This window comes from Salminus brasiliensis, chromosome 10 (assembly GCF_030463535.1).
Source record: "Salminus brasiliensis chromosome 10, fSalBra1.hap2, whole genome shotgun sequence".
Classification (NCBI taxonomy): Eukaryota; Metazoa; Chordata; class Actinopteri; order Characiformes; family Bryconidae; genus Salminus; species Salminus brasiliensis.
This window is the reverse complement of record NC_132887.1, coordinates 16,953,715-16,979,682: the sequence shown is the minus strand read 5'-3', so window position 1 is coordinate 16,979,682 and position 25,968 is coordinate 16,953,715. Positions and strand designations below refer to the sequence as shown.

At 41.4% G+C, this 25,968-nt stretch overlaps 1 protein-coding gene across 3 annotated transcripts; it reads right to left on the bottom strand.

The window, feature by feature from the left end:
• Positions 1 to 723: 723 nt before the first annotated feature.
• ttbk2a (tau tubulin kinase 2a) lies at positions 724 to 25,874 on the bottom strand. Of its 3 annotated transcripts, none has more exons than XM_072689506.1 (16): positions 25,620 to 25,874; positions 20,867 to 21,017; positions 18,882 to 19,029; positions 16,946 to 17,019; positions 16,284 to 16,424; positions 15,746 to 15,850; positions 15,076 to 15,141; positions 14,434 to 14,526; positions 14,215 to 14,340; positions 13,640 to 13,797; positions 12,421 to 12,622; positions 12,109 to 12,320; positions 11,190 to 11,736; positions 9,946 to 10,260; positions 7,526 to 8,364; positions 724 to 7,358 (listed from the first exon to the last, which is right to left on the bottom strand). In XM_072689506.1, the coding sequence occupies exons 2-16, from the start codon at positions 20,933 to 20,935 to the stop codon at positions 6,929 to 6,931; spliced, it is 3,525 nt and encodes a 1,174-aa protein (XP_072545607.1). In that variant the 5' UTR covers positions 20,936 to 21,017; positions 25,620 to 25,874; the 3' UTR covers positions 724 to 6,928. The 3 variants fall into 3 exon arrangements, with proteins under 3 accessions (XP_072545607.1, XP_072545605.1, XP_072545608.1); XM_072689504.1 differs by having other exon boundaries at positions 20,867 to 21,014; XM_072689507.1 differs by lacking the exon at positions 9,946 to 10,260 and having other exon boundaries at positions 20,867 to 21,014.
• Between the last annotated feature and the right edge of the window lie 94 nt (positions 25,875 to 25,968).

The window sequence follows — 25,968 nt, the reverse complement described above, 5'->3', positions numbered from 1 at the left end:
TATTGTGAAGTTAGAAAGGCCCGTCTGACAAAATAAAAGTCCGTTCTCTATACAGCGTTTTTCATTCTGCGAGATAGAACTGAAATCAGTTTAACTGTAACCCAAGTAGATGAAAAGAACTGTGCTGTAGCAAGAAGAATTACTTCTTATGTCCCATCAGACATATCTTTCCACTTCTATCATAGTGTCCTTCTTTGGCCAGCTGCAAGATATATATATATATATATATATATATATATATATATATATATATATATATATATATATATATATATATAGTAATAAGTAATACATTTGTTAATGTGAATTAGTTTGATGAATAAGGAAACAGGGAATCCACAGATGTAGATGACTAAACCTACTTTTACACAAGCAGCTAACAGGCAAGCAGTTACATTACATTTAATCATGTTTTACTAAAGGATTCACTGTAAAACTAGAACATACAAAGGAAAGACTATGTTAGAGGTGTCAAATATCTGTGTGTAAAGACAACTGTAGTGTAGTAAAAGTAGTGTCAACTCCTGTGGATTAAGAGAAAGTAGTAAATCATTAGTTTAGTGCTAACAAAACAATGTTCTAGTTCTAATAGAGCTGGTAGCTGGCTATCCATACTGCATAAGAATGGACCCTCTAGCTGATGAAGCAGTGGACACAAAACCAATAATAAAAAAAACAAGCTTAAAAATTGCACACAACACCAGCAGCATAGGGTCAGATCTGTTGGCATGCTGAATGAATATTTTATTCATAACCAGTTTATAAAAATAAAATACAAAACAATTTCAAATGAAAAAACAAAACAACACTGTACAAGGCATTGATATGATACAAATGAAAAATAACACAAATAATTACAGTAATGTACAATGGAGTCTCTCCCTATTTAACATTCCTTCTCTCGTTTTGAGGCTGTACAGAAATGCTTTCAATTCTGCAACACTGTGACCTGGATTCTAAAACAAATAGAAGAGGAAATGAACATCATTAACGTTTAATTGTAAGCAAAATCGTACTCATAAGTTATTACAACAGAGAATTAGACATGGTCACTTGTCAGTAATAGAGGACCTGGCCCCTAAGAACATTCGTTTAACACACTTCGTTTCATTCCAGGTTCAGGGGAGACGATGTGAGGTCAGATGAAATTCAGATGAAACAGACAGCTGATGCAGTGGGAGCAGAAGCTGTGATGTACAGATAAGTATCTTATGCATTAAGATTGAGACTTTTATACAGTAACCAATGCAGACGGTCAGAAGAGAAATAAGGTGGCTGCTAGAAGAGCAGCTTTACCCACAGAAATGTAAAGCACTACAGTATTCTCTACTACAGCAAGTAAAGGGTTTTCACTAATCTTACCTCCTCCTTGGATGGGGCACAATAGTCTCATGCAGTTTTAAAGGATGAGTTACTGTTGTTAAAAGTAATACATTTTCAATTTGATATCATAATTCTAATAAACCAATCACATATTAAGATTACATTGTAATAATAATAACAGAAGTCAACAGATGTGGTAGGGTAGATGGAAGCTCTGATTGGTCTTATTTGCAATTTCCTGTACGCTAAACAAACACACTGTTCCCAAAACAGAAAAAGAAAAAGAGGAAGAACTTCAGCCTTGTTCACTTCTACACACGATTCAGAGACGTTAGCATGTCTCTATGGTGTGTTCAAGCATGGTCTAAGGCCCAATACAGACTCTCCTGATCAATGTGCTATAGAGAATACTCTGTGGAAACCTCAATAGTGACTCTAAAGCAACCTATAAAGTGTTTATTTCTTCCCCTAGTTGTGCACTTTCTATAATACTGCTCAACACGACAAGCTCACTGAACAGATCAAAATAGTAAGTCAGTGGTAGTGACGTTAGTGTGTAATCTCCTCTGGCCCCAAACTGGGTTTCTGATGGAACTGGTCCCTTTAAAAAATACACTGTCCAGTCACTCCCACCCCCTCCAAGGGGAGACACGCACACAAGTATTAAGGCGATTATTATCTGGCTGGACAGAGTCTTAATGCAGTGGAGGGGGGTTTAGCTGCTCCAATGACAGACAGGGAAAAAATCTGTCCAGCTACACAAGATACTCCGACATTGATTGCCAAGAAAAACAAGACAATTTAGTCTTTTGTCCTCTGCACACTGAATAGTCATTAAAGGTATGCTTGCTTAGAGATTCCAGTGCATCCCACAACTGATTTTATTTATATATTTTGCTGTCACACAAAAACCTCTTATCTCCAAAACTGCAACTTTACAGGAGAAGGAAAAAAACCTTCTTAACATTCAATGGAGGTCAATGCAAAAAGATGAATTTTTTATTATGAAGTAATTTTGAAGCATTTCTATTTCATATTTATGAAATTATGACACAATGTTAAGAACAACATATTTTTAAATTGCTAAAATGGAGATATAAGGTTTTTACGGGACCCCAACAATATATATCTATATATCTAAAACATCCCCTAAAATTAATTTGGTAAATATTCTCTCAAAAAGTGCTCGTTAAAATGAGAGTGGGGCATAAACTGTAGGGCAAATAGGCTGAGGATGAAACCTTAAAACAATCAGACATTAGACAAACCATAAACATAAAACTCCAATCTGAATGACCCTATTTACAATAAGATGACAGTACGACTCTTAAGCTTATGAACGTGAATATAGCTGCATTACAGTGTTCATAGTGTTTTTGCTTTTCTGGAGCACATGCAGAGAGTACTATATGAAGCAGAAGATGCCTTATATAACAGTATGTCACAAGCAGAGAAAGAAACAAGAAGGCCAGCAACCGGAATAAATAAACTGTGGGTATATCTCGATCAACAGAAGTGATGAACAATTGAAGAGGGCACTGGCATCCTGGAGGACCCCACTGTCTTACACATTTTAGATTTTGTTGCTCGAACACAAACAATCTAACTAATCAGGTCTGGGTTTCCCAACAGCACCTTAGCACAAGATTATTCCTAAGTGGTTGTGAGAGCAACACACTGAACATGCTCTCTCTCTCTCTCTCTTTTTCTAATTAGCTCTGTCACACTAGCAGCTGGTCCAGAATGTGATCTTTAGGCCTTATACAGAAAACAGAATGTATTTGAACATATTATTGAACATATAATTGGACAATTTTAAGGCTCTCATTGGTGTTTCTCCAACCTACATCTCGATATCCTGTGCCCATAACCAAACTCAGGCGTTTTATCATCTCCAATGTGAAAACCTAAAAGTCACAGAGCTTCCTCTGTAGTTGTCCCCAAACTGTGGAACAGACCATTGGTCTATGTAAGGGTGTCTTGCACAGGCCTCAAATTCCCCTTAGGTCCCCCTTGCGCCGTCACAACAGATCTGACCATATGAGACATGGACTCCACAAGACCTCTGAAGGCATCCTGTGGTCCTATAAGTTGTGAGGTGGGGTCTCCAAGAGCAATGAGCCTTATGCGCTCATGACAATTTTGCCGGTTCACTAGTTGTAGATGAAGATAATCAACGTTTTTTCACTTCATTTTATAACCAATGTTATGTCTGATTGGTGTATGTTCAGGTACTGTTATATTGTATTTATTTATTGTCATTTATTTGAATTATATTTATTTATTACTATATTTGGTTTGTCCACTGGTTTCTGTTTTTAAATCTCTGTTTATTTAAAATTGTAGAGCACTTTGGCCAGCTCCTGTAGTCTTTTAACGGTACCTGACTTCACTTCTACCAGTGAAGAAGACCTTAACACCAAGGTGCTTTTGGGAAACTTAGTGTTGCTCAAAATCTTCCTGAGCTGAAGTGGTTGGTGTAGCATAGTGGATAACACCACCACCTCCTAATGTAGCAAACTTTACATTTCACACATTGGTGTGTTATAGCAGAAAACGTGTGTAGTAAAGTAGAGGGTACTCCAGGACACAGGATTCCAGATTACAGGAAACCTGTGATTTCAGTGAACTTTGCTTGTCCTTAGGTTTGCACTGAAGCCCAAAGGCTAATGTAGTCATGTAGTAACGGAAGCTATTACCTCACCAATCAGCACTGAGCAAACTGCATCCCTAAAGCATCAATTGCCACAAATTTCATTGAGCTGTTACATAACCATGAACCGACTTACTGGTGAGTGATAACAGTATGTTGTACTGTAGTCTATGAAAAGACCATCTCACATCAGTAAACAGTAATCTTTTAGCGAGATCAAGGAACGTTTATGAAATGAAATTCATTCAAGTTTGACTGCACATGTCATTAAAATAAAAGCTTCTAGTTGATAGTGCTTGCTTTTGTTATCAATTGTGATCAAAGCATTTGAGCAGAAAAGGCAGAATCCCCACCAAGCACTCAATCCTTCAGAACTCAAACTTTTCCATCCACTTTTTTTTTTTGATATCCTATGAGACTGTTTAGTTCTGAGTGAGGTGAGAGATAAAACATTCCCTAAAACATTCAGCGTGTGCATACAGCCCACAGAGCGTACACAGAGGGATCTCCAATCAAGGAACATTTGGGCCTGTGACGGATCAACCAAAAAGTGTTAATGCTTATACAAGTACCGCATGCATAAGAGTGTGTATGTACGTGCATGTGTGTGCTGGTTTGTACCGTTAATCGCATGGTGCAGTGTAGTATGAGAGGAAAAACAAACAAAAAAACAAAACAAAGAAAAGTAATAAATTCAGCAGATTGTGAAAGCTTGAACCTTGCTCATCCACAAGCCAACATAACACCTCCTTAGGCACATACAAAAGTGCATCATACACATGATTGTAATGACTGTTTCAGTAGCCGCTATGTCTTGTACTAGGAATCACAACTATCACTCTCTATGCGTTTCTGCACACACAGCTAACTAGCGGCTGCCTCCACTAAACTAAGGGCTACAGAGAGCACGGACAGAGGAGGAAATAGAACGGAGAGAACGAATGACATCGACAAATTATAAAGTGTTTCAGCAATCTGTCAGTGTACCCGCCACTGCACTGATTTTAGAGAGGAGTGCAATATGCATTCAAGCCCAAATAAATATTTCAATAAATACTATATTACAGGTTTTACAGAGCTCGATGCAAACACACAAACCCATGCACCTCATGAATACACAGACGTCTGTATGAGGACTCTAGCTGCATGTAAAGTCAAAATAACTCCAAAAAAAATAACCCAACTAAAACTACTAGAACAGCTCACTTGAAAACAAACAAAACAAACTGGCCATTTCTATAAGAACCTATAGCATCAACAGCAGGCATCACCTTACTGTTCTAGAAAAGCCAACATCTCGAGAAGAAAGTGTACAGTCCCACTTCATAGTAAGTGTCTCTAATAACTGTGTAGTTACACATTAATAATCCCTGCAATAACAGTGTAACTATTGGTGATGTGTTCACTGTTACAGATGATTACAGTAATACAGCTTGTGCAAAAGCAGGTGCATAAACAAGAGAATGTATCTTAATAGCTGTAATGGGATATTCTCTCTTATATGGTTATAAACGTGTAAGAAAGAATAGGGGTAATGACACCCTGCATTTCCATAACTGAAGTTAATATATGTGTAAATACATAAGCTGTAATACTGCTGTTTATCTGTAACAATTACTACGCCGTTAGTAGTTACATTGTTATTACATGGGATGTTAATGTGTAATACACAGTTCTTAGAGGCACTTAATATAAAGTGGGACCAAGAGTGCTGCCAACAGAATGGAGGTGAGAAAGCTGAGAGGTGGGACTCACTGTTTTGCCCAGGTCAGTTAGGCTGTTTACACCATGCACCATCATGGAATTACAATAAAAAGCCAGATGTAAACACACACATAGGATAGGATTGGATTATTCAAACTACATTCAGAGGTGTGATCGACTCTCTCAAAACACATTCAGAGGTGGTCAGAGATGGATCTTGTCACATTTCAATTAAATGGAAATGGAAAGCTGCATTATAAGCAGGTCAGAGTAAAATCGTCTGTATTAAATGGTTTTGTTGCCGGTTTAAACCAGATAGCTGACAATGTTTAATACACTGGAAGTAACAAGTCGCCATGTTCTCAGAAGGTAAAACAAAAACAATGCACATGTTGATGTGTTTTTATGCATGAAAGTAAAAATCTGACCTCATCTGATCTCAATTAGGATAAATTTTAGTGAAAAGTGTAAATGGAATCTGGCCAAAGTATTTTCAGATCCAGTCCTAACAGGGAACACATGTTAATGCACGGTGTAAACAATCTCAGTGGTTCTTAATCCTGGTCATTTTGGCATTTTCCCTGCTCTTACACACCTGGTGCAACTAATGAGCTAATTCACTAGCCCTTTTGGTGTTGGATTAGGTGTGTTAGAGCAGGGAAGATATTAAAACATGCAGGGCAGGGGTACTCCACTAAGTACCACTGGTTTAACCTGAACGGGCACACAGGAAGGGGCTGCAAAACTAATGAGCAGAACACTGTAGAGCTGCAGTAGCAAGACAGCATACTGTATATGGAATGCAGAACTGTGCAGAAGTCTTAGGTTAGCCAGGAAAAGTGTTTCCAACTATTGATCTGGAAACTAAATGGTATAATCATTAGAATCATTACAATAAATACTAATCACACTTTCGAAAGGGTGTTTTCTACAACATTACAATACTTAAGAGATGGTTAGAAGAACACAGTTTAGTTCCACTTCTTGATGCACCCCAGCCACAGCAGGGATATGTAGCATATCTGTTACAGTTCATTGCCTAAACTAGGTTCTGGATGGTAACCACAAACACTGCACAGACAAATGGCTTCAAATCTAATTGTTAGATGGCCCAAGACTTTTACACAGTACTGTATACTCTTTGTCGGCTATATATTGTTACAAGAGCAAGAGTAAACACAAGGATTCACTAGTAGCCTTTCCCTCATTTGCTGGTCCGCTCGGGGTGTGGGGAAAAGGGATGGGTGACTATCTACTCAGCTTGCTGGAGCATTTGGGCTCACGGCCACAGGCTTTGGCTCGGGGAGAGTGCAGGGACGCATGGTTGTGTGAGCGGCGTGTGGGCGGAGAGCCGGAGCAGCTGGGGGGTGAACGGCTGCGTCCCGTGCAGGCGGGACGGGGCTCATGGCGAGATGGTGAGGAGCTGCCGGAGCGCTGCAGGGATGAGCAGCTGCGGGGTGAGGCGCTGGAGCTGCGCTGGTGGTGGTGGTGGTGGTGATGATGATGGTGGTGGTGAGAAGCTGCTGAGGTACCAACGCACACCACCCTGGGCCCTGCGGGCTGCGCCCGAGTGTGGGGGGAGGAGGCACGTCCCGAGCCACCCTGCATCAGTTGAGCCAGACAGGTCAGCAGGTCCGAGTCACTGGTGCTGCCTGTGCGGAACCGGAACCGCCGGAACCTGAGAGAACAGGAGAGAATAAATCCGAACCAGACTACAGTGTAAATGGTTTCAGATATACAATGATTAAAAGATTTGCTTGTTTGTATAGTGTTGTTTGACTTAGTGTTACATGTAAAAACTGGCAAAAATATCATTAATGTCACATAAGAGCTAATAATGCTAACCTGCCATCCACGACAGAACGGCTGGGTTTGCCAGGCGGAGGACGGGGCAGGAACTGGGCTGCCAGCGCCTCCTGGGAGGATGCGGGGTTCACAGGGCGGGGGATCTTACTCTTGCGGGACAGCGGACTGGAGGAGGAGGAAAGTGATGGGGCATCATCACCCTGCCGGTCTGAGCGCGAGCCTGGGAAGGACTCGTCATCCTGTGAGCGGTCAGAGGCAGAGGAGAGGGGGTCACGCTGAGCAGTTGCCAAGGCGGCCCGCCTGTCCGAGGAGAACGAGGGCGAGGCACAGGGAGAGGCGGGTAAGTGCTGGGCTCTCTTCTGCATCAGCTTCTCTTTAGCGGAGCCCAGAGGCACATCCTGCAGCAGGCTGGAGGGTTCCAGCACAGGGATGCGGCTGAGCCGACGGCTGGGGGCAGGGCTGGCGCTTTGGACAGGGGATTTAGATCCATTCTCCTCCAGTGGCTGATTGGGCTCCATGGGGCCATCAGGGCAGCCAGAGTCCCGGTCAGGATCCTTTATCTCACACAGTGGATCATTTTGGGGAGTGTCAGTAGTAGGGGCATTCATCATCACTGGGATTTGTGGGGAGTGGGGTGGTGTCTCTAGGCTTGGCACTGGGCTGGGTGCTTGTGAAGCTTTGTGCCCATTTGTCAGTGGCTTTGCCCCAGCACTGGAGGGGCTGGCGGGATGGGAGGAAGGCGGCTGCTCCTGAGGGGAGTGGACGTCCGCCGTAACATCTTGTGGCATGGTATTACCATTATCGTGCTTTTCCAGCAGGGGGCACTGTGGGGCGCTGTCAGACTGGGAGGACAGCACAGAGGGACGCTGAGCTGTCAGCTAAAAGAGAGAAACAGTGTAAGTATGCATGTTGCAGGAGGGACTTATCCTGAAGGGGAGAGCTGAAGAAAGGATAATAAGTAGAGGAAAAAAGAAGGAATTATTGGTAAATGTTTATGTCATTTAAAAACGTCAGTGACACATGACACTAAACATTAAACTTAATTTGCATGTAGAGTTCCATATCTTCACAGAAAAACACACTGTCCTGTGATTTCAGAAGAGTCACAGTATAAATATGCAAAGAACAGACAACATGCACCACAATGAGGAGCGAAGCCAGACAACTACACAGTCAGATTAACTTGCACCAGACTGTTGATCGAAAGGCTGGGCATAGCAAAAGAAAGAGCAGGAACACATTTAGCTTAGTAAAATAAATTATATAAAAACATACATTTGTGATTGGATGTTTACATTTTCATTGATTTATTGTAAAGTTCTTTTTCTGGAGCAGAATGAGTGAACAACACGCACCTTTAATAGAAAAAGAAAAAATAATTCCACAACGGGCTGAAAGTTCCCAAATAATGTGTAACATGCCAAGGTCAATGCCTCTTACCTTCCTGTTAGTGATCATGATTGACTACAGCTGGTAATTTTTGCACCCACATAAAACAGGTTTATTTGACAGCACACTAAACAACTGCAGCCATGTCTAAACAACTGCAGATTCCAAGATTGTCAGTGCAATTAATTGGGCGTTTCTATAAGGTATCAGGAGGTATAGCCAATTTGTCATGGTTTGAAGAAAGACCCAAACTGCCACCCTTAGCTAAGAAGAAATTGGTTCGAATGGTCAGAAACACCAAGGCACATGCCCGCCATGAACTTGAACCTGCCAGACCACTAGTGTCACCTGTCAAGCTAGATTCACTTTGCCATTGACTGAGATGCTACTGTCCAAAAAAAGCAGGTCAGAAATGGTCAGATGAGACAAATGAGATGAGATTTTGTAAATTTCCCCACTGCGGGACTAATAAAGGATTATCTTATTTAATTATTTGTCCACAATAACCAGAGGTATATTCAGAAACGTAAAAATAAGGCATTCAACCCCAAGAACACCCTAAGAATTGAGCACTACCTTAGTTCAGTATAACCCTAAACCATCCACTAGGTGGCTGCCGCAGGAAAAGAACAGCCAAACTTTGCCAAGAACAAATAATAATAAAAAAAACACCCCTCCACCCTTTCACAAGCACATGACATCTAGTCTGCATTAGCCTTTGAGGTTTTAGACTTTTATACTTTACTTATTTAATTTCTTCTTAATATTAATAACACCATTTTTTGCAGATGCATTTAAAAATCCAGCACTCCCATTTTCTGTGTCCTGATGTTGTATATACACTGACAAAAATGCATGTGACAAAGACCCACATCTGAGCATGCAAAGGGTAACCGATACAGTCTTCTTGGGGTTTCCTGAGAAAAAAGAGCCCTCCACCAACAGGACAACTAAGATAACAAAGCAGCAGATTCCACAGACTGAAAACAAAAAAAAAGAGCCAAAACTGAGGGAGTGTGACGTGAGTGTGTGAGGGGATGGTGGTGGGACAGGGGGGAGAGGGGGTGTACCTGCTGTAGCTGGGCGCGGGTGATGCGTATGACTGAAGGGAACTTGGCGTGTGCTGCGCCTGGCGGGATGGCCGGCAGCTTCCTGTGGCCGGGAGAGCGGGCGGCACGGGGCTGAGAAGCGTGGCACGAGGAAGAGGAGGAGGAAGGGTGGTGGTGGTCTGCGGACTGGCTGCGGCGCAATGCCGGTAGAGAGTGCTGCTGCAAGGGGTCCGACAGCGTGGTAGGGACGGTGTGAGGACTGGGGGAGCGCAGGAGCAGCGGGCTGCTGGTCCGTACCAGCACCTCCTCCGGCAGAGACGGGGGGGAGGTGGGGAACTGAGAGAGGAGGTAGGGGAGGAGGAAAACAGTGAAGCAGTGGAGGAAAATGGGTGAGAGGGAGGTGTGGAGGTGATAGGAAAGGGGGAAATAAGATATGGATGGATAGTAGGTGTTTGTGGGACAGGAAAGGAAGTAGAGGAGGGAATACAGGTTAGTGTGTTCTGTTTGATTGTAGAACACTCTCCCTACAGAGCTGGGGAACTGGGGAGGAAAGTGACTGTGGAGTAGACCGGATTAGGGCTGTCAATTAATCAATTCTATTAGAAATTGAGTGATATACCAAATAGATTAGCTAGAAATAAGTAGCCCCGCTATTCATCTTTATCCCATTTGCAAAGGTGCCCCCCTCCCCTTCTGGGCCTGAGTCATACTGTGGCTTGACCTGGCCTGTGAGGACAGTGGCTCAGGTAACGTATCGAGCCTGGGATCAGGTGAGCTCACTACTGCAAGCTTACATCACATACAGGTTGAAGATGCGCTCTCATTAGCATGGCTGATGTGCAAGCAGTCCTCTGAGAGCAGCAGCAGCCTGCTGGGTTTAATGTGTGTGCAGCAAGACATAGCGAGTATTTCTGCACAGTTTAGCACTTTGGAGAGCAGGACTGTCACAGCTGTTAGGAGTTACTGGACGGAAAACTGGTAAAACTGAGAGAGGAGTACAATGCTGGCCTAAATACTTCACATAAGGAGGTTATTAAAATCAGAGGGTTCTGTTTAATGTTCCAGATGTTCATCAAAACAACAGGGGTTTGGTAATTCAATCTTTTTTTACATATGCGAATTGCAAAGCTTCTAACAGAGGCACAAAACAGCCAAACAGTCAGACAAAGCAGTGTTTAAAAGACAACACACAAGCTTGCATGAGATTCTGATGATTATGTTGTCGCCATCTCCAATGTGGCTAACCTAAGGTACAGTATATTTACCTGTGTGAGTGCTCCCTCGGCCAGTGCTTCAGCAGGGCTGGTGGGGGTGACTGGGGGAAGGCCGCCTGCAGGCCCCACGCTCAGTTCCAACCTCTCCACTCTAGGAGGTGCCAGTGAAGCTACCACAGGGGACTGGACAAGGCTGGGTGTGGTTTTGTCCTTATCTGGAGACTCATCCATTGGCTGCAGCACCTCAGGCTCCTCCTCCGGCTCCTCTGAGGGGCTGCTGGTGAGCTTGGCTTCGGGTCCAGGACTACTGCCGGCCCCCTCGCGGAAGTCCTGCAGCTCAGAAGCACGCTCCACCATCACCCAGTCGCGTGAGTCCAAGTCCTGCCGGGCTGAACTCAGGTTTAGAGCCACAAAGCCACTGCTGGCTGCACCGTCACCTTGCTCTGGAGATCCTGGGGAAGCAGGTTTAGGCGAGGAAAGGATCTCCTCATCATAGTGCCACACTCGCTCGCCTCTAACAGCAGCAGTGGGTACTGCTGGGACCCCACCCACATTGCTCTCCTTCTCCTGTGTTGAACCAGGTAACTGCTTCCCTGCACTGCAAAAGCACATATTATTATTTGTTTATTCATATCTTAATAGAACTATCGCTCTATTAAGATACAATGAATGGACAAAAGTATTGGGACACCAATAATTATTCATTTTTATACAAGTTTTATGAAAAAATAATAATAATAATAATTATAATAATAAAAATATTTTTTTCCCATGAAAACTAAAAACAGAACTGAGCCTACAATTGTAAGGAAACTTAATTGTTAGATTCAATATGTTACGTTTTGGGCACCAAATGCTTTGGACAAGTAAATCAACCATATTTCATGACCCTAAAATAAGTATACAAACTGATTATTCCAAAATTCTGCATAAAGTAATAAGCTGTTTCTTATATCCTCTGAGGACTCACCATGCCTCCGTGAAACGCTCCGTGTTGGGCTTGGTCTCTAGGGTTAGTCTCTTCTCTAGCTCAAAGCTGTGGATATTGCGCAGTTTCCTCAGGAGAGGAGCATCTCTGTCCGAGGGTGTCACCTCAGAGCGCACGCGCACAGGAGAGCCCAAGCTGGGGCAGGCCTGAGGACCTGGACTGGCCCGGTTACTGTGTTCCTCTTCAGTAGGCCCCTGCAGGTACACACCCCAGTTAATAGATTTATCCAAATACTTCAACAGAAGGAGTACCACCTGTGATCACCTAGAGCAAAAACATCCGTAGGGGTAGTACCTTCCAACCAGTGTGGCGGATACGATTGCGGTTCAAATCCTCCCACACATCGACTTCCTGGTTTCTTACAGGCAGGATGGGAGAGTCTGGCAGACGCTCTGGGGCAGCGTTGTTGTCTCCGTCACTCAGCTGCTCGTCTTGTAGGACTTCATCCGTGTTCTCCTTCAGAAGATCTCCAGGCACCAAAGAGGCATTGGCCATGCTAGAGCAGAACAAGACAAGAGTGACTTTCCACAATCATACAATAGGTTTTTAGTTTGGACTGGAGATATGATGCTAATCTAGATAGAAGTTAATATCTTAAAAAAAAAAAGAAGTTAATAACCATACATTATCATAAAGCACAAGCCTAGATAAATGACCACACACCTGCCTGGGTGGTGTATCAAACAGACTTCATCACACCATAGATACAGTATTTAATTTCCTCCAAAGGGCTTAAGAATAGACATTTGGAGAGGATATGAATTGAATTTCACATAATAATTTCATAGTAATGACCCCTGTATTTTAACCTCAGGGTACACCAGAACTGTAATGTTATGGTCGCTAAGGTTTTCTACTAAGAATGATACAGTGACTGGTGACCTGTCTCATTGTTTATATTAGTGTTGCATCTATACTGCATCGATTTTAACATAGAATTTTATGAACTTTATGAAACCAAACATTTAAGCAACCAGTAAACAGACAGTCATAATAGTTATTACCATTAAACAGACATTTAACTGAACTTTTGTCACTTTTTCTTTCCATGTGGAGTTTTTAGTTTTAAAACCAAAAGTTTAAGCAGCTTGTTTTAAGGTCACTGAAGTTTAGTATCTATTTTACATAGAGAAGTGTACTTGTAATGAAATGTGAATTTTAAACACTAAATAAAAAAGCTCAGGAAATATCAGGATTTATAGTCGTCTATCGAGTATTTAAGTCACAGTTGGTATCAAAATCAATACTTGGTATCGGCAGATAACTGAAAATCTGGTATCGGTATTGGTATCTGAAAGGAGAAAGTGGTATTTGGTGCATGCCTAGTTTATATATTTTTAATGTAACATGTTATGACACTCTCTTTGTGTTTACAATTCACAAACACTGCTAATGTGTCTAAAAAGAAACAACATCTCAGTAAACATGAACAAATGTCTTTCATTATTGATGTTGGCCCATTAGCAATTCTGGTTGAACTATCTAGAAAAGAAATAATGGGGGCACTGCTTACCCCATGTGGGCTGGTGTGAGGCGTGTATGATGCTGAGGCGTGTTGACGGCTGTGTTTAAGCTCAGAGAGCCATCTGTGCCTGTCCTCTCCCAGTCGTATGGGTCATTCTCCACTACGTTGTAGGTTTTCATACTGTTCTCAAAAACCGTCATCAAAAGCTACAACAGAACATCAAAACTACAAAGTGAGCTTTGATATATGCTGAACATAAATAATGACTACATATGTTTTTTTCAGAAACATCTGTTGTGATCAGTTTAATGTGATCTGACATCTGACGTTTTGCAGCCTGACAAATTATATATATATATATATATATATATATATATATATATATATACACACACACACACACACACACATATCATATATCATATATATATATATATGATTAAGTACATTCACAGATATTAGTCTGATTAATGAGAATACATTCTAGGAAATACTTAATTTTTAAAGATTTCACTACAAGAAACTCATATATTACAAGGACATATATAAATTAAATAATATACAGTATGAATAATACACAGTGTACAGATTGTATATGTACATGTATGACTCGTAAATGTCACCTGATAGTCCGGTTTGGTGAAGTAATCTAAGCTGCTAATGTGTTCCAGAAAGACACTGAACTCTGGGGGCAAATGCTTCAGCATGAGACGATGGTCATATGTCTCCTTCAGCTTCCCCACTTGCTCCTAATGAGTAAACACACACATGATAATCAACTGTAAATGTGGATGTACATTCTTTACATGGACTCTCATCTGTGATTTCAATGCAGCACCCACCTTATCTTTAATCTTCCTCCAAGGTAACTGGCCAACCAGGAACTCCACCAGCATGTAGAACAGAGACCACAGATCGTCATGTCTACCCATTTCCTGTAACATCAAGATCACAATTATCAGTCTGACATTTGATCTACTCTTCTCCTTTTGTAGTGTGCTGTTGCTGCATTTGTTTGACATTGACACCACTTCTAATTAAAGCATGTCAGGTAAGGCACAGACGGTTGTAAAGACCCCAGCATTGAGCTGTGAAGCAGTGGGACTGTGTTCTCTGGAATGACTGTGCTCCATCCAGTCCTTTTGGGATGAGGTGAGGTGGTGATCATCCACCATCCTGATCTCACTAATGCTCTTGTTGCTGAATGCAATCAAATCCTCACATGCTTCAAAGATTACTCCAACGAAAGCAGTATAAACTCTGCTTTTGACTGCAAACCCTTGATCGCAAAAGAATGAGCAGGTGCCCCAGTACTTTTGTCCATATGGGATCATATGGTATCTTCTCTCCCAGGGATAGTATGGCTGGGACATTGTATGCCACAGAACTTTAAATGTTATGGAATCAAATTTAAGTCATTTTCTTCACATGCTGGCTGGCAAAAAAAAGTGATAAAGAGAGAGGTGGTGCAGGTGGGTACTCACCTTGTTCTTGTGTGCGTTGATAGAAGCATATCGTACTGTGCCTCTAAACCCAGCCACAGGACGAGGCTAACCAACAGAACATAGAAGAACATTGTAGTGCAAATGTGAAAAAGAAGTCAAAAAAAGTCAAAAGCACAGGCAAAATTCAGGTGACTACTAAATCTTTTTATCAACATTTGTCCACTTTATAGACGACAGTGAATCACAGTGTCAGACAGAGATTTCTTAAGAAATCCTTTTTCACTGAATTTACATTACACTGAAAGTTCAAAACATCGTAAATGTGACGAGAGGCAAAAATAAACACATATAACTGATACATCAAACCACTGATACACACCCTGCTCACAGTGCTCTCTCTAGCAGTACAAATGTTGTGTACATTTGCTGAGCAGTGACCATCAGATTGTTGACATGTAATGTGGTAACCAAGTGTGTCAAACAGTTAAATTACACTGAATTGAATTATAATTTAATACTCGACTGCACACGGCACACAACAAAAATAATATCAGAACGAGAAACGTTGAACATTAACTATTGCTTTAAGATGAAGGAGCTACTGAAAAGCTGACACTAAAAGCTGGCATGAAAAGGACACACACACACACACACACACACACACACACACACACACACACACTTTTCCCCAAACAGCAGGGACACTGACCGGTCTAACTTCTTGGCAGGAGTTGGTAAACTGGCGAGCCAAACCAAAGTCCAGCATATAGCAGGTCCGACAAGTGCTGGGGAAGCGACCCATGGCAAAGTTGGACTGAAACACAATGATGAGTAACAGATAACACAGATGAGTAATAATAATATCACGATACAGGGGTTACAATTTAATATATTGTGATATATTGCCATACTGTAAGCAAGATGAGGTATTACAATGTTTATAAATCAATCTAAAAACACACCATCATATGCATCAAATGTTTATGCATTCAGAACAGAGAGATGTGAAGACAACACTGCTAGTGGTCAGGGTTTAAACACAACACACTGCCACCAATCTTTAAACTAATCATTAAACTAATAATTCAAATCAATACTGTGTTTTTGAGATTCGGTACAGTATGGCAAAACACAATATTATGATACTGCTGTAATATATTTTTACACCTCTAGTCTGCAGGCCAACACAAACTGAGTGTCTTGCTCTAAGATGGGCAGCAGGCTGTCAGAGAGATGTGCTGGCTCACCGGTTTGATGTCACGGTGCAGAAATCCAACCGCATGAATGCTCTCGATGGCCTCCAGTATCTGCCGGCCCAGTCTGAGAGTGGTGCTGACTGTGAATGTCCCACGGTTCATACTCCTTCTCAAGTCCGCCAAATTCCGACCCTAGAAAAGCCCCGGAGCTCAAGATAAGATCACATGCAGCACAACTCATGGTTTTCTGATACTTGTGTGTTTGCTGGTGATTGAATTGCTGAAGGCAGTAAAGCCCTAACCAAGTTGGCCAGTATTCAATACCACCAAAGAGGCATTTAACACTAAAACCACTAACACATACGACACAATTGCCATTCTCTTTATGGCTTTGTTTTTGTGATTCATGGCTGTAGTTTAAATTGTATAGGTCTTAGCACACTGTAAATGATATATTGTCGCAGTCAGGCAGAAACTTTGCACCTCCATTTAGCCGGTTTCTTTAGAATTTTATAATTAACGGACCAGTAGAAATGCTCCAAAATGATTCAGAGATCAATGATATTTGGTCATTACACATAAGGCTAATTTCTTAGACATGGGCTAACCCTAGTCTACAATGCCAGTCATATTTCACCATTACAAAATCCTACTTAATTTCTGCTAGGCCTAATCTGGGTCTGGAAAATGAGCAAACAGAAAATAAAAGTTACCTGAAGCTCCATAACTACATAGTTGAAGCGGTCATTGCGACCACATCCCACAAAGCGGCACACATGGTCCTTACCTGTGGAGAAAAAAAGGAGTAGAATTTACAAAGCTGTGATTGCTCAGATATAGTGTGTGTGTGTTAGTTGGTGCGGTTGAGCTGGGGACCCAGCAATTTCCTTGGTGCGTGTCGGCTTCCTGGCGATGCCTGGCAGTACGAAAAGAGGTGGAGGCTGACTTCACATGTATCAGATAAGGCATGTTAACACGGATGAGTTAAGTCTTTACCTTCCAATTTCGGGAGCATTGCTAGTGCCAGGGAGAGCTACAAACGGGTGGGTTAATGTGTAGTATGTAATGGGAGTCTCTTTTAAGGCTTGTTCCCCAGCACTCATAAGGCTCAAGGAGACTTATGGGAACATTCAGGGCTTTACAAAAGCTTTACAACACTACATACTTTGTAAACTAGTTCTGTAAAATGTTTGTTGATTAACAACCTTTTTCCCCAAACCCTCATAATTAAAGTAATATGTAAACTTGCTTGCAAATGAACAACAAACCAAACCCATTTGTGATTCACATAGTAATCCTTAAGGTGGATTTTGCCTGCAGTTCAGTACCTAAACACCAGGGTGAAGAGACCCACATGAAAAGAGAAGTAATAATAAATAAAAATTGTATCAACAAATATAAAATTCTATAATAAATAACAGCTATTATTCTTACTTTAACTTTCCTCTTATTATTATTATTATTAGTAGTAGTAGTATCAGTATTAATAACAATAACAATAATAATCTTAATAAATGTTTTTTTTTAATAATAATACAGATTTACGTTGATTTCTGTCATATATGGGTATATCAGTACAGTTGAGAACATCCCTCAGCCAATCTGATTTTAGAATTGATAGAATAGTAAGCTACACATTGTGTTTATGTGTAATAATATATATATATATATATATATATGTCATACAGTGTATTTGTTATATTAATGCTTGTGGTTAATGTGAGAGGTTAATTGTTTCAGGGAAGGAACCTTATTTATTTTAAGTTTCTAGTTTCTCTGAAGCTCTTTGGGAAACAAATCGCCAGTTGGCCTTTGATTATCAGAAACCTCACCCCAAAGCGGTTCTATTCTCTAGGGACCAAGCCTGGCCTCATCCCTGCAGGCATGACACACACCACAGCCCATCCAGCCACTCTGACACACACTGACACACACACACACTCTCTGTCTAAAACATGCTGCTCTTAGCGCAGATCGGCACCCACTCACCCACTTCATTCATTGTATTTCATGTCTCATTTTTTCTAAAACAAATGGTTCAAAATGATTGAAGAAAGACTGCAAGTTTTCTTTCTTTCATGCATCACCACAGGATGTTTCCTGGGCCTCTGTGTTTTGTTGATGATTCTCTTGCTCAGAAACAGGCTTGTGAAGAGAGGAGAGCTCCGGTTACACTCCTTTTCCCTCAGGAAGCGATGGAACCACACAGCTCTGAGGGCCAGGCCATTACAAAGCAAACATGATCCATACACATTGATTTTCCACAAAGCAGAGAGAAGAGGAAAAAGGAGAGTGGGGGTCTGACAGTGGCAGACGAGGTGAAGGTCTCCTAAAAAGCTTTCTTTATTAGATTGCTGATCTGTTGCCCAGTTAGAACGATCAAATGATCAGGAGAGTGGGATTTACAACCCTTCTCACAGGCCAAAATACACAAAACATATACACACCCAAACATACACAAAGCCCATACACTCCCTGCAGCAATATAGGGTTGCAACGGTAAGAGATTTACACTGTATGATAACAATCTCATTTTCCCCTTGGTCTATTCCAAGTAAATAAAAAAATAAAAAAATACACAACAACAATATTAAGATGACCAAACTCTCTATCTTTACATGCATAGCGATGGTGTAAAACATTACTTACCCTGTAGTTTTTTCAGCACAGCTACCTCCATCTTCAGCACCTGCTTTGGTTGCTGGGCTGACTCCACTTTAAGTGCAACGCTGCTCCGGGTCAGCAGGTCCAGCGCCTCGTAGATCTCCCCGAAGCCCCCGCCACCAATTTTCTTTAGCTAAAAAAAGAAATTGATAAAGGAATGAGACGAGCTGAGATGAGCATGAGATGAGCAGGGTGGTGAGTCATTTTAGCATTTCTGGTTCAGGAGTAAAACTGCACTTCTGCACACCATTCATGGCATTGTCTCTGGCATATCAATTTTGCACTTCAAATGACCTTTATTTTTATCTTGTGTATCTTTTTATTTTTTTTTACTATCATTTTTTTCTACATCATGCAGCTGCATTTCATCATGTTTTTGTTGCTGTGTTTGTGTGCCACTGTACTACACACATGCAAACACATTGTTTTCATTTCCTGACAGCCCCCTTGCCCCGCCCCCATTAAGAGCTGTGCTCTGGGGATTAGCACTGACCATATCACTGCAGAGCTTACGCAACACACTACCTCAGGAAACCATGCTGCGCTGACCTCACACCACAATCTGACCACAGTGTGGGGACAGGGTCGCTGCTTGTCAGTGCACACTTTTCACACACAGACATACTGTGAAATGTGAGTGGAGGAGAGCACAGCCTGTCACTGTGAGCTCATACACACACACGTTTGCTGACTGTCCTCTGTGAACAGCGAAAGGAGTAAGTCATTGCCAGCTTTCATCAACCAGAATAACACTTTAGGCCAATAATACAAGACGCTGTGTGTAGCAGCTTTCTTAAACTTTGTGACACACACTGAACACACTCAACACACACATTACAGGAAAACATTAGGTCATATTAGAACCTCTTAAACTGCACAGAACTGATCCAAGGCTAGTCCAGGCTAGAATTCCTAACTCCAATAATTTTAAAGAGTTGTTTAATCAAATCAACATGCCTGTTTTTTTACTCCAGATACAGCTGATCAGCCAACACATGTTTGATACCTAATATCTGCTTATTAGATAGCAGCAGGAGATGCTAAGCTAACATAGCCAACTGTCAGCAATCTCATCTTGATAGGCACATGCTAAAATATTTATTTATTTGCTTCAAATGTCTACAAACAAGCTATAATTATCACTATTAAAAAATAGTAAATAGTAAAATGACATGTGTGCACCCTTAAACATCTAAACATAAATGTCCTACTGATTTTTAAACCAGGCATCCACTCATCTGTGCAGAACAGATGAAGATCTGGAAGCGATTTGTGCAGTCTGTGAGAGGTTTTTCAGCATGTACTTCAGATATGAGATTGGTGACAGTTTACATATTGTGTTTGTTAGCAACATTAGCATGGCATCTCCTGTTGTAAACCAAATAAATATGTCTTGGCTGATCAACAGCATCTGAAGTGAGAAATCATATTAATGTGATTTTCATCCAAACTATTCCTTTAGGTATAACGTAGCCACCTTGTATTTCTTCACATGAAATCAGTCTTTCTAAACAATAGAAACAACAGAAAAGTAATAAAAGGTCTGAGTTTAAGAGGTAAACTACTTCAACTAAAACATAACACGTATTAATTAGTTACTAGAGATTCAGTACTTAGAGATGGGGCAGTGTTGCCTAAACCCATCCTCAAGTAAAATCACTGTTACTTCTGTGAAATTATGACTCAATTATTAGTAAACATACAAACATATTTCCAAACAATTATACCTGGTTGCCTGTAATGGTGTAGTAGTTTTAGACATTTTCATAGAAATTGGCTCCCCCATGCACAGGAAAGTGAATTCTATGCACAAACTGGTCACTAAATTAAACATCAATTTCTATGTTGTGTTAATTTCATTACAATGCATCCAGTACCAGCATAGAAACCACAGTTTGTTAGGACCTCACAAACTGTAGTGGCAAATTCAAGGACACTAAACTATGGCAGGGCAAAGAGGTGAAACTCACCACTTTCCATCGTTCCTTGACGAACACAGCTGCAGACAGGATGTCAGCCTGCTCTAGTCCTCCACTCATCCTGACTCCGGACTGCTCCCACCTCTGCCCTTAAGTCCAGCAGCTGGGGCTTGGGCCTGGCATCAGGGCCCTACGCTGCCTACTGACAAACACAAATATCAGCACAAACACAGCTGGTCAATAAACCCCCCCTAAACTCTAGAACCATTGTTTACATAATAATCTTAAGGTGTATTATTTAGTAACTAATGTGAAACTAGAATGTAAAGTATGTAGTTATGAGAGTGAAGCCTGGAAACATAGACAGGTCCTTTAGAGATGGTGCTAATCAGATACACAGCATTGGAATTAGACTGATACCAGCGGAACATACCAGATTGGATATAGAAAACAACAACGCCAACAAATCTGATTTTGTGATAAATGTAGTAGAAAAATTTAAATAGCTTAAAACATCATCCAGTAAAAAATAAGATAATGATCTAAAAAACAGTAGCAACATTTAGTCAAAGCATAAGAGTAAAAAACTACAACTCATTTTAATTTTTACAATCTGCGCTGGAAACTATACACTATATGTCCAAATGTTTGCGGACACCCATTCAAATAAATGCATTCAGCTACTTCAAGTTGCACTAATTGCTGACACAGATGTGCAATTGTACACAACTGGACACACACACAGCTTGAAATGTAACTTTTTAGCAACTAGAAAATAAAATAATAATAATAATACTTGAGAATAGTTATGCATTATAGTAGAAGTAAAACCAAAATCATTCTGGTTTAATGTGAAATGTTCACCAGATGTTGGTAACGGGAACCAAGAGCTGTGATGTCTACAATGCAAACAGGCCTATAGCTATTATATTTCATATCCACCAGTGGACCCACACACGTCTTCTGGGGGTTTTAGATTTTTTTGAAAAAATGATAAAAGAGCAGAAAATATATATTTTTATGTTTTTATAAGAATATTTTGCCTTACAACTCAATACATGTACCTCTTCACCATTTCATTTTAAAATCCCAAACCTGTCATCAGGTCTTTGTAAGCATTTCACAAAATCATTTTCTGCAAGGTAGCTTCAATAGACATTAACCGCTTCCGACATCTGCATCTGATCACCACAACTATGAACAAGTCTGAGTCTGAACTGAACATTTTACAACAAACCACACAGAATGACTTTGTTTACTTCTTAACGAGTGAATTCCCACTGATCTATCTGCAGTAGAGTAACTGTAACAGGAGCGGATACGGAAAAGGCCTGAGCCAGCACACAGTCTGGCCAGTAGGAGAGGAGCTGAGAGGGGAAAGTGGCGTCTCAGTTGGATCTGTACTGCAGCTGCTCGGCCTGCCGCTTGCAGCTGTCCCATACATGAATGCTCTCTCTCTCTTTATCCCTCTCACTCACCCACGTTTTCAATGCAGTGAATGAACTTGCACACAACCAACCATGGCATGAAATTGTAAATCACTGACCTTCAGAGCTAAAGTACATACAGTTCTACCCGCCCGACTGAATGAATACACCTCCACACACAAACAATTAGAAGAAGTACTGATTGTTGAAAACGCGTGCACACACACTACTAAAAGTCCCCCAACAGTGACTGAGGGGGATGGGGAGAGAAGGGGAACAGCTTGTTTTGTTTTTCCTTTTGACGTCACAGAGCACTGAATCATTTCAAGACATCGGCACACTTTCTACGACTCTCTCTTACTCTGATTCACTCTCTGATTCAGTCTCTCCCTCTTGTGCTCAGTTCTCACTGTAAGCATAGAACTGACAAATCAGCACAAAGGGCATCAGGATAACAGCAGTAACACACACAAATGTGAGGAGAAATGTGATGAAAGGTACAACTGGGATTGCCTTGCAGTCACACTGAGCAGTTCAACACTAACTCTGTGGTAAAGCTTGAGAAATCCCTTCACAATACACAGTCACAAGTCTCTGCTATGGAAAAAGGCATTGAAATTGAGGTGTCATGATTCCCAGAATTTATCATTTGGCATGATTGGGATACGAGTGGGCAGTGCCTTACATTAATTTTACTGATTTAATTTTCAGTTAAGAAGCTGTACTTTATGACATCCAGAATGGATGCTCTAGTCACAAGCTAATATGCTACCTCTAAGCCAACCCTACAGCTACAAGCTAACCTTCCAGCACTTGTTATGGTGCAACACAATACATTGCACTACAACTTCATACAATATTTTATACTCTTTGCCACAACTGAACAGGATAATATTCATATAACAATATGCAATACAAGACCCTGTGATTCAGTTATATACTCTGAGATACTATCCTCTGAGATTAGGTGCATTTATACTCTATGTACAAAAATGAAATTAATTTAATTATATTAAAATGTCAGATTTCCACCATTATTTTCTTTTCTGACAGAGTTTCTTTTTTGCTGTGTCCATATGTCAGTGGCCATGTTTCACCTGAACTATTGGCACACATAGTCCCGACAGTGATACTGCTCTGTCTGTCCGTCCGTCCGTAGCCAAAAGCTTTCAGAGAACGTGCAAAAACACAGAGTACAGACAGAAGGCTCCGTCAATATCCATATTTAACGTTAAGCATAAACGAGCCTTTAGAATTTGATATATAACAAGATATGCTGGGAACCAGTCTGATATAACAGGACACATTGTATTATTACAACCCTAGAAATACTCATTAAATGTTTGGAGTAAACATTTATAAATGCCCTGGTGCAAATGTGTTCAAATGTCTGACTCATTTCTATAATGATGTCTAATGAGCAGCGCTGTTTCCACAACGTATACGTGCTTGCATACAGAAACCCTGCTGTGATAACACTATTCCAAAGGCAGAGTTGGGGCTAATGAACGGGCTCGTACTCAACACAATCAGCTATTTCTGCTGAGAAACCCATACTTTTCAAGCAGTAAACACTGCTTTTAACATTTAATCTAATGAACTGCTGGTGTGTACATACTAACAGGGAAGGAACTGTTCCAAACGCACTACTCGATCTACTGATCTGTTTTCTGTTTCTGCCTTAATTTATCAGAACACACACACACACACACACACACACACACAGAAACACTTGTCTGAAACAGCTGAGGCTAGTCAGGATGTCAATTGCACAAATAAAAAAAAAGGTTGTGATATTTGTAGAGGTGTTATTTGCATACTTTAACCTTGTTGTGCTAATTTACTGCTTCATCTTCAACACAGACAGCTCTAAATACATATATGCAGCCATATTTATTGCTATATTTGCACTTCTGGTAGATGTTGTCTGCATTTTCAGTGCCTTGTACATGTACTGAACAATGACAAAGTTAAGACTATCTATTACTGATAGTATTATATATCTCTAACTGATGGGAAACCAGTACTTTTAAACACTTTTAAACACTGGGTCTAAATGAAAACTAGTGGATTACTGGTGTATACACCATAAACAGCTATAACATTAGCACTAACACTGATAAATCCTCCTTGTGTCGCCACAATAGATCTGATTATTCGAGGCATGGTCTCCACTATCTGGCACCAAGACATTAGCAGTAGATCCTTTGAATTCGTAAGTTGTCAATGTGCCTTAGGTGCCCGATTCACCCGTTGGCCTTTCTTGGACCATTTTTGGTAGCTAGGTAATAAGCACTGCACACCGTACAACACCCCACAGGACCTGCCTGATTTTACGGAGATGCTCTGACCCAGTCATCTAGTCATCACAATGTTGTCAAATAGGTCAAAGATCCCTTTTCTTGCCCATTTGACCTGCTTTCAGCACATCACCTTCAAGGACTGACTGTTCCCTTGCTGCCTAATATCCCCACTCTTGACAGATGCCACTGTGGATGAAGATCACCAATGTCATCACTTCGCCTAATGGTGCTAATGTTGTAGCTGATCGGCGTACATACTAGCAGGAGCATTTACTGGTCAAGCTACCAAGAGTAAAATCTGAAAGTGTAAAGTGTCTGTGGTTTACAGAGCCGGCTAGAGAGGTGCGATTTACATGGCTGTCACTGAGCCTTTACAGTAGCTAGCCGGTTAGCCACCTAGCTTTCACCAGCTATCTCACTACAGCCGCTGAATGCTGTCCTGGATTAGCGGCCCAGCATCGAAACAGCAAATGACAAGCACACAGACCATAGCAATACAGCTCAGGACATGTTAGTGTTATTGAGTTAGCTGACGTTGTTAACGTCAGCTAGCTACATGTGTGCGTATATGTGTATGCGTGTGTGTGTGTGTTTTAGCTAAGGGAGCTAGTTTCCCCACTCATCACGCGACCACCAGACAACGTCGCCATGCACCATGTTTACTTAAGTAGTAAACAGCCAATACAGCTAGTTATGCCATTACACCGATTACGAATTATTATGTATGTGACAGGCTGTCAAAAGGTCTGGTAACGTTAGCGCTGTTTGGTGAACGCGTTAGAGAACTAAACGAAATGTGATCTGCGGTACAATAGCGACCCGCTTGTTGCACGGCAGACCTCTCCTGCGTTGACTGGCTCCACACGGCAGATTCACCAACGCTAGTGCTCGTATCTGCCAAGGAAAGCCTCATGGTAAACTACCCCCCAAAACGACCTTGTAAAATATCTGTAAACCCGTTCGTCTGTTTGGTAAAGGCACGGCGCTCTCAGTGTCCGCGGCGGACACACACCAACGCAGCAACGTTAATTTCCTGAGTCCATGTTGGCTTTTCCCTGCTAGCCTGCTACCCACCTCGACGAGTCGCGCTAGCTACAAATCCCTGTAATCCAGAATGAGCCGGGCCGGGTGTGGTTAAAAAATGGTGCAAAATGCGCTTAAAATCATGTTGACGATCCACAGGCAACCACAGACAGCTCCTCCACCACGACCATCATGCGTATCCGTTTTCCTGGCATGTGGCAAAAAGATGCAGGACGTGCACATTTATTAAATGCTCTCTTCTTCCAGTCGTCTTCTCAGCATCTCTCGCCCGCTGCGGATTCGTGACGTGCCTGCGCACTAGTGATGGAAGGTTCGATTCAGTTCAGTGAACCGATTCTTTCGAACTGTCCGTTTAAATGAATCAAACGTCCAAAAGAAC

What these genes read in the sequence shown, in the direction of transcription:
- ttbk2a (XM_072689506.1), bottom strand. Translation starts at nt 20,935, where the DNA reads ATGAGTGGAGGACTAGAGCAGGCTGACATCCTGTCTGCAGCTGTGTTC. An exon ending in TGCACCGTGACATCAAACCG is followed by an intron (nt 15,851 to 16,283) that starts GTGAGCCAGCAC and finishes ATTGTGTTTCAG; the next exon opens with TCCAACTTTGCCATGGGTCG. An exon ending in TCCGCCACACTGGTTGGAAG is followed by an intron (nt 12,321 to 12,420) that starts GTACTACCCCTA and finishes GTGTACCTGCAG; the next exon opens with GGGCCTACTGAAGAGGAACA.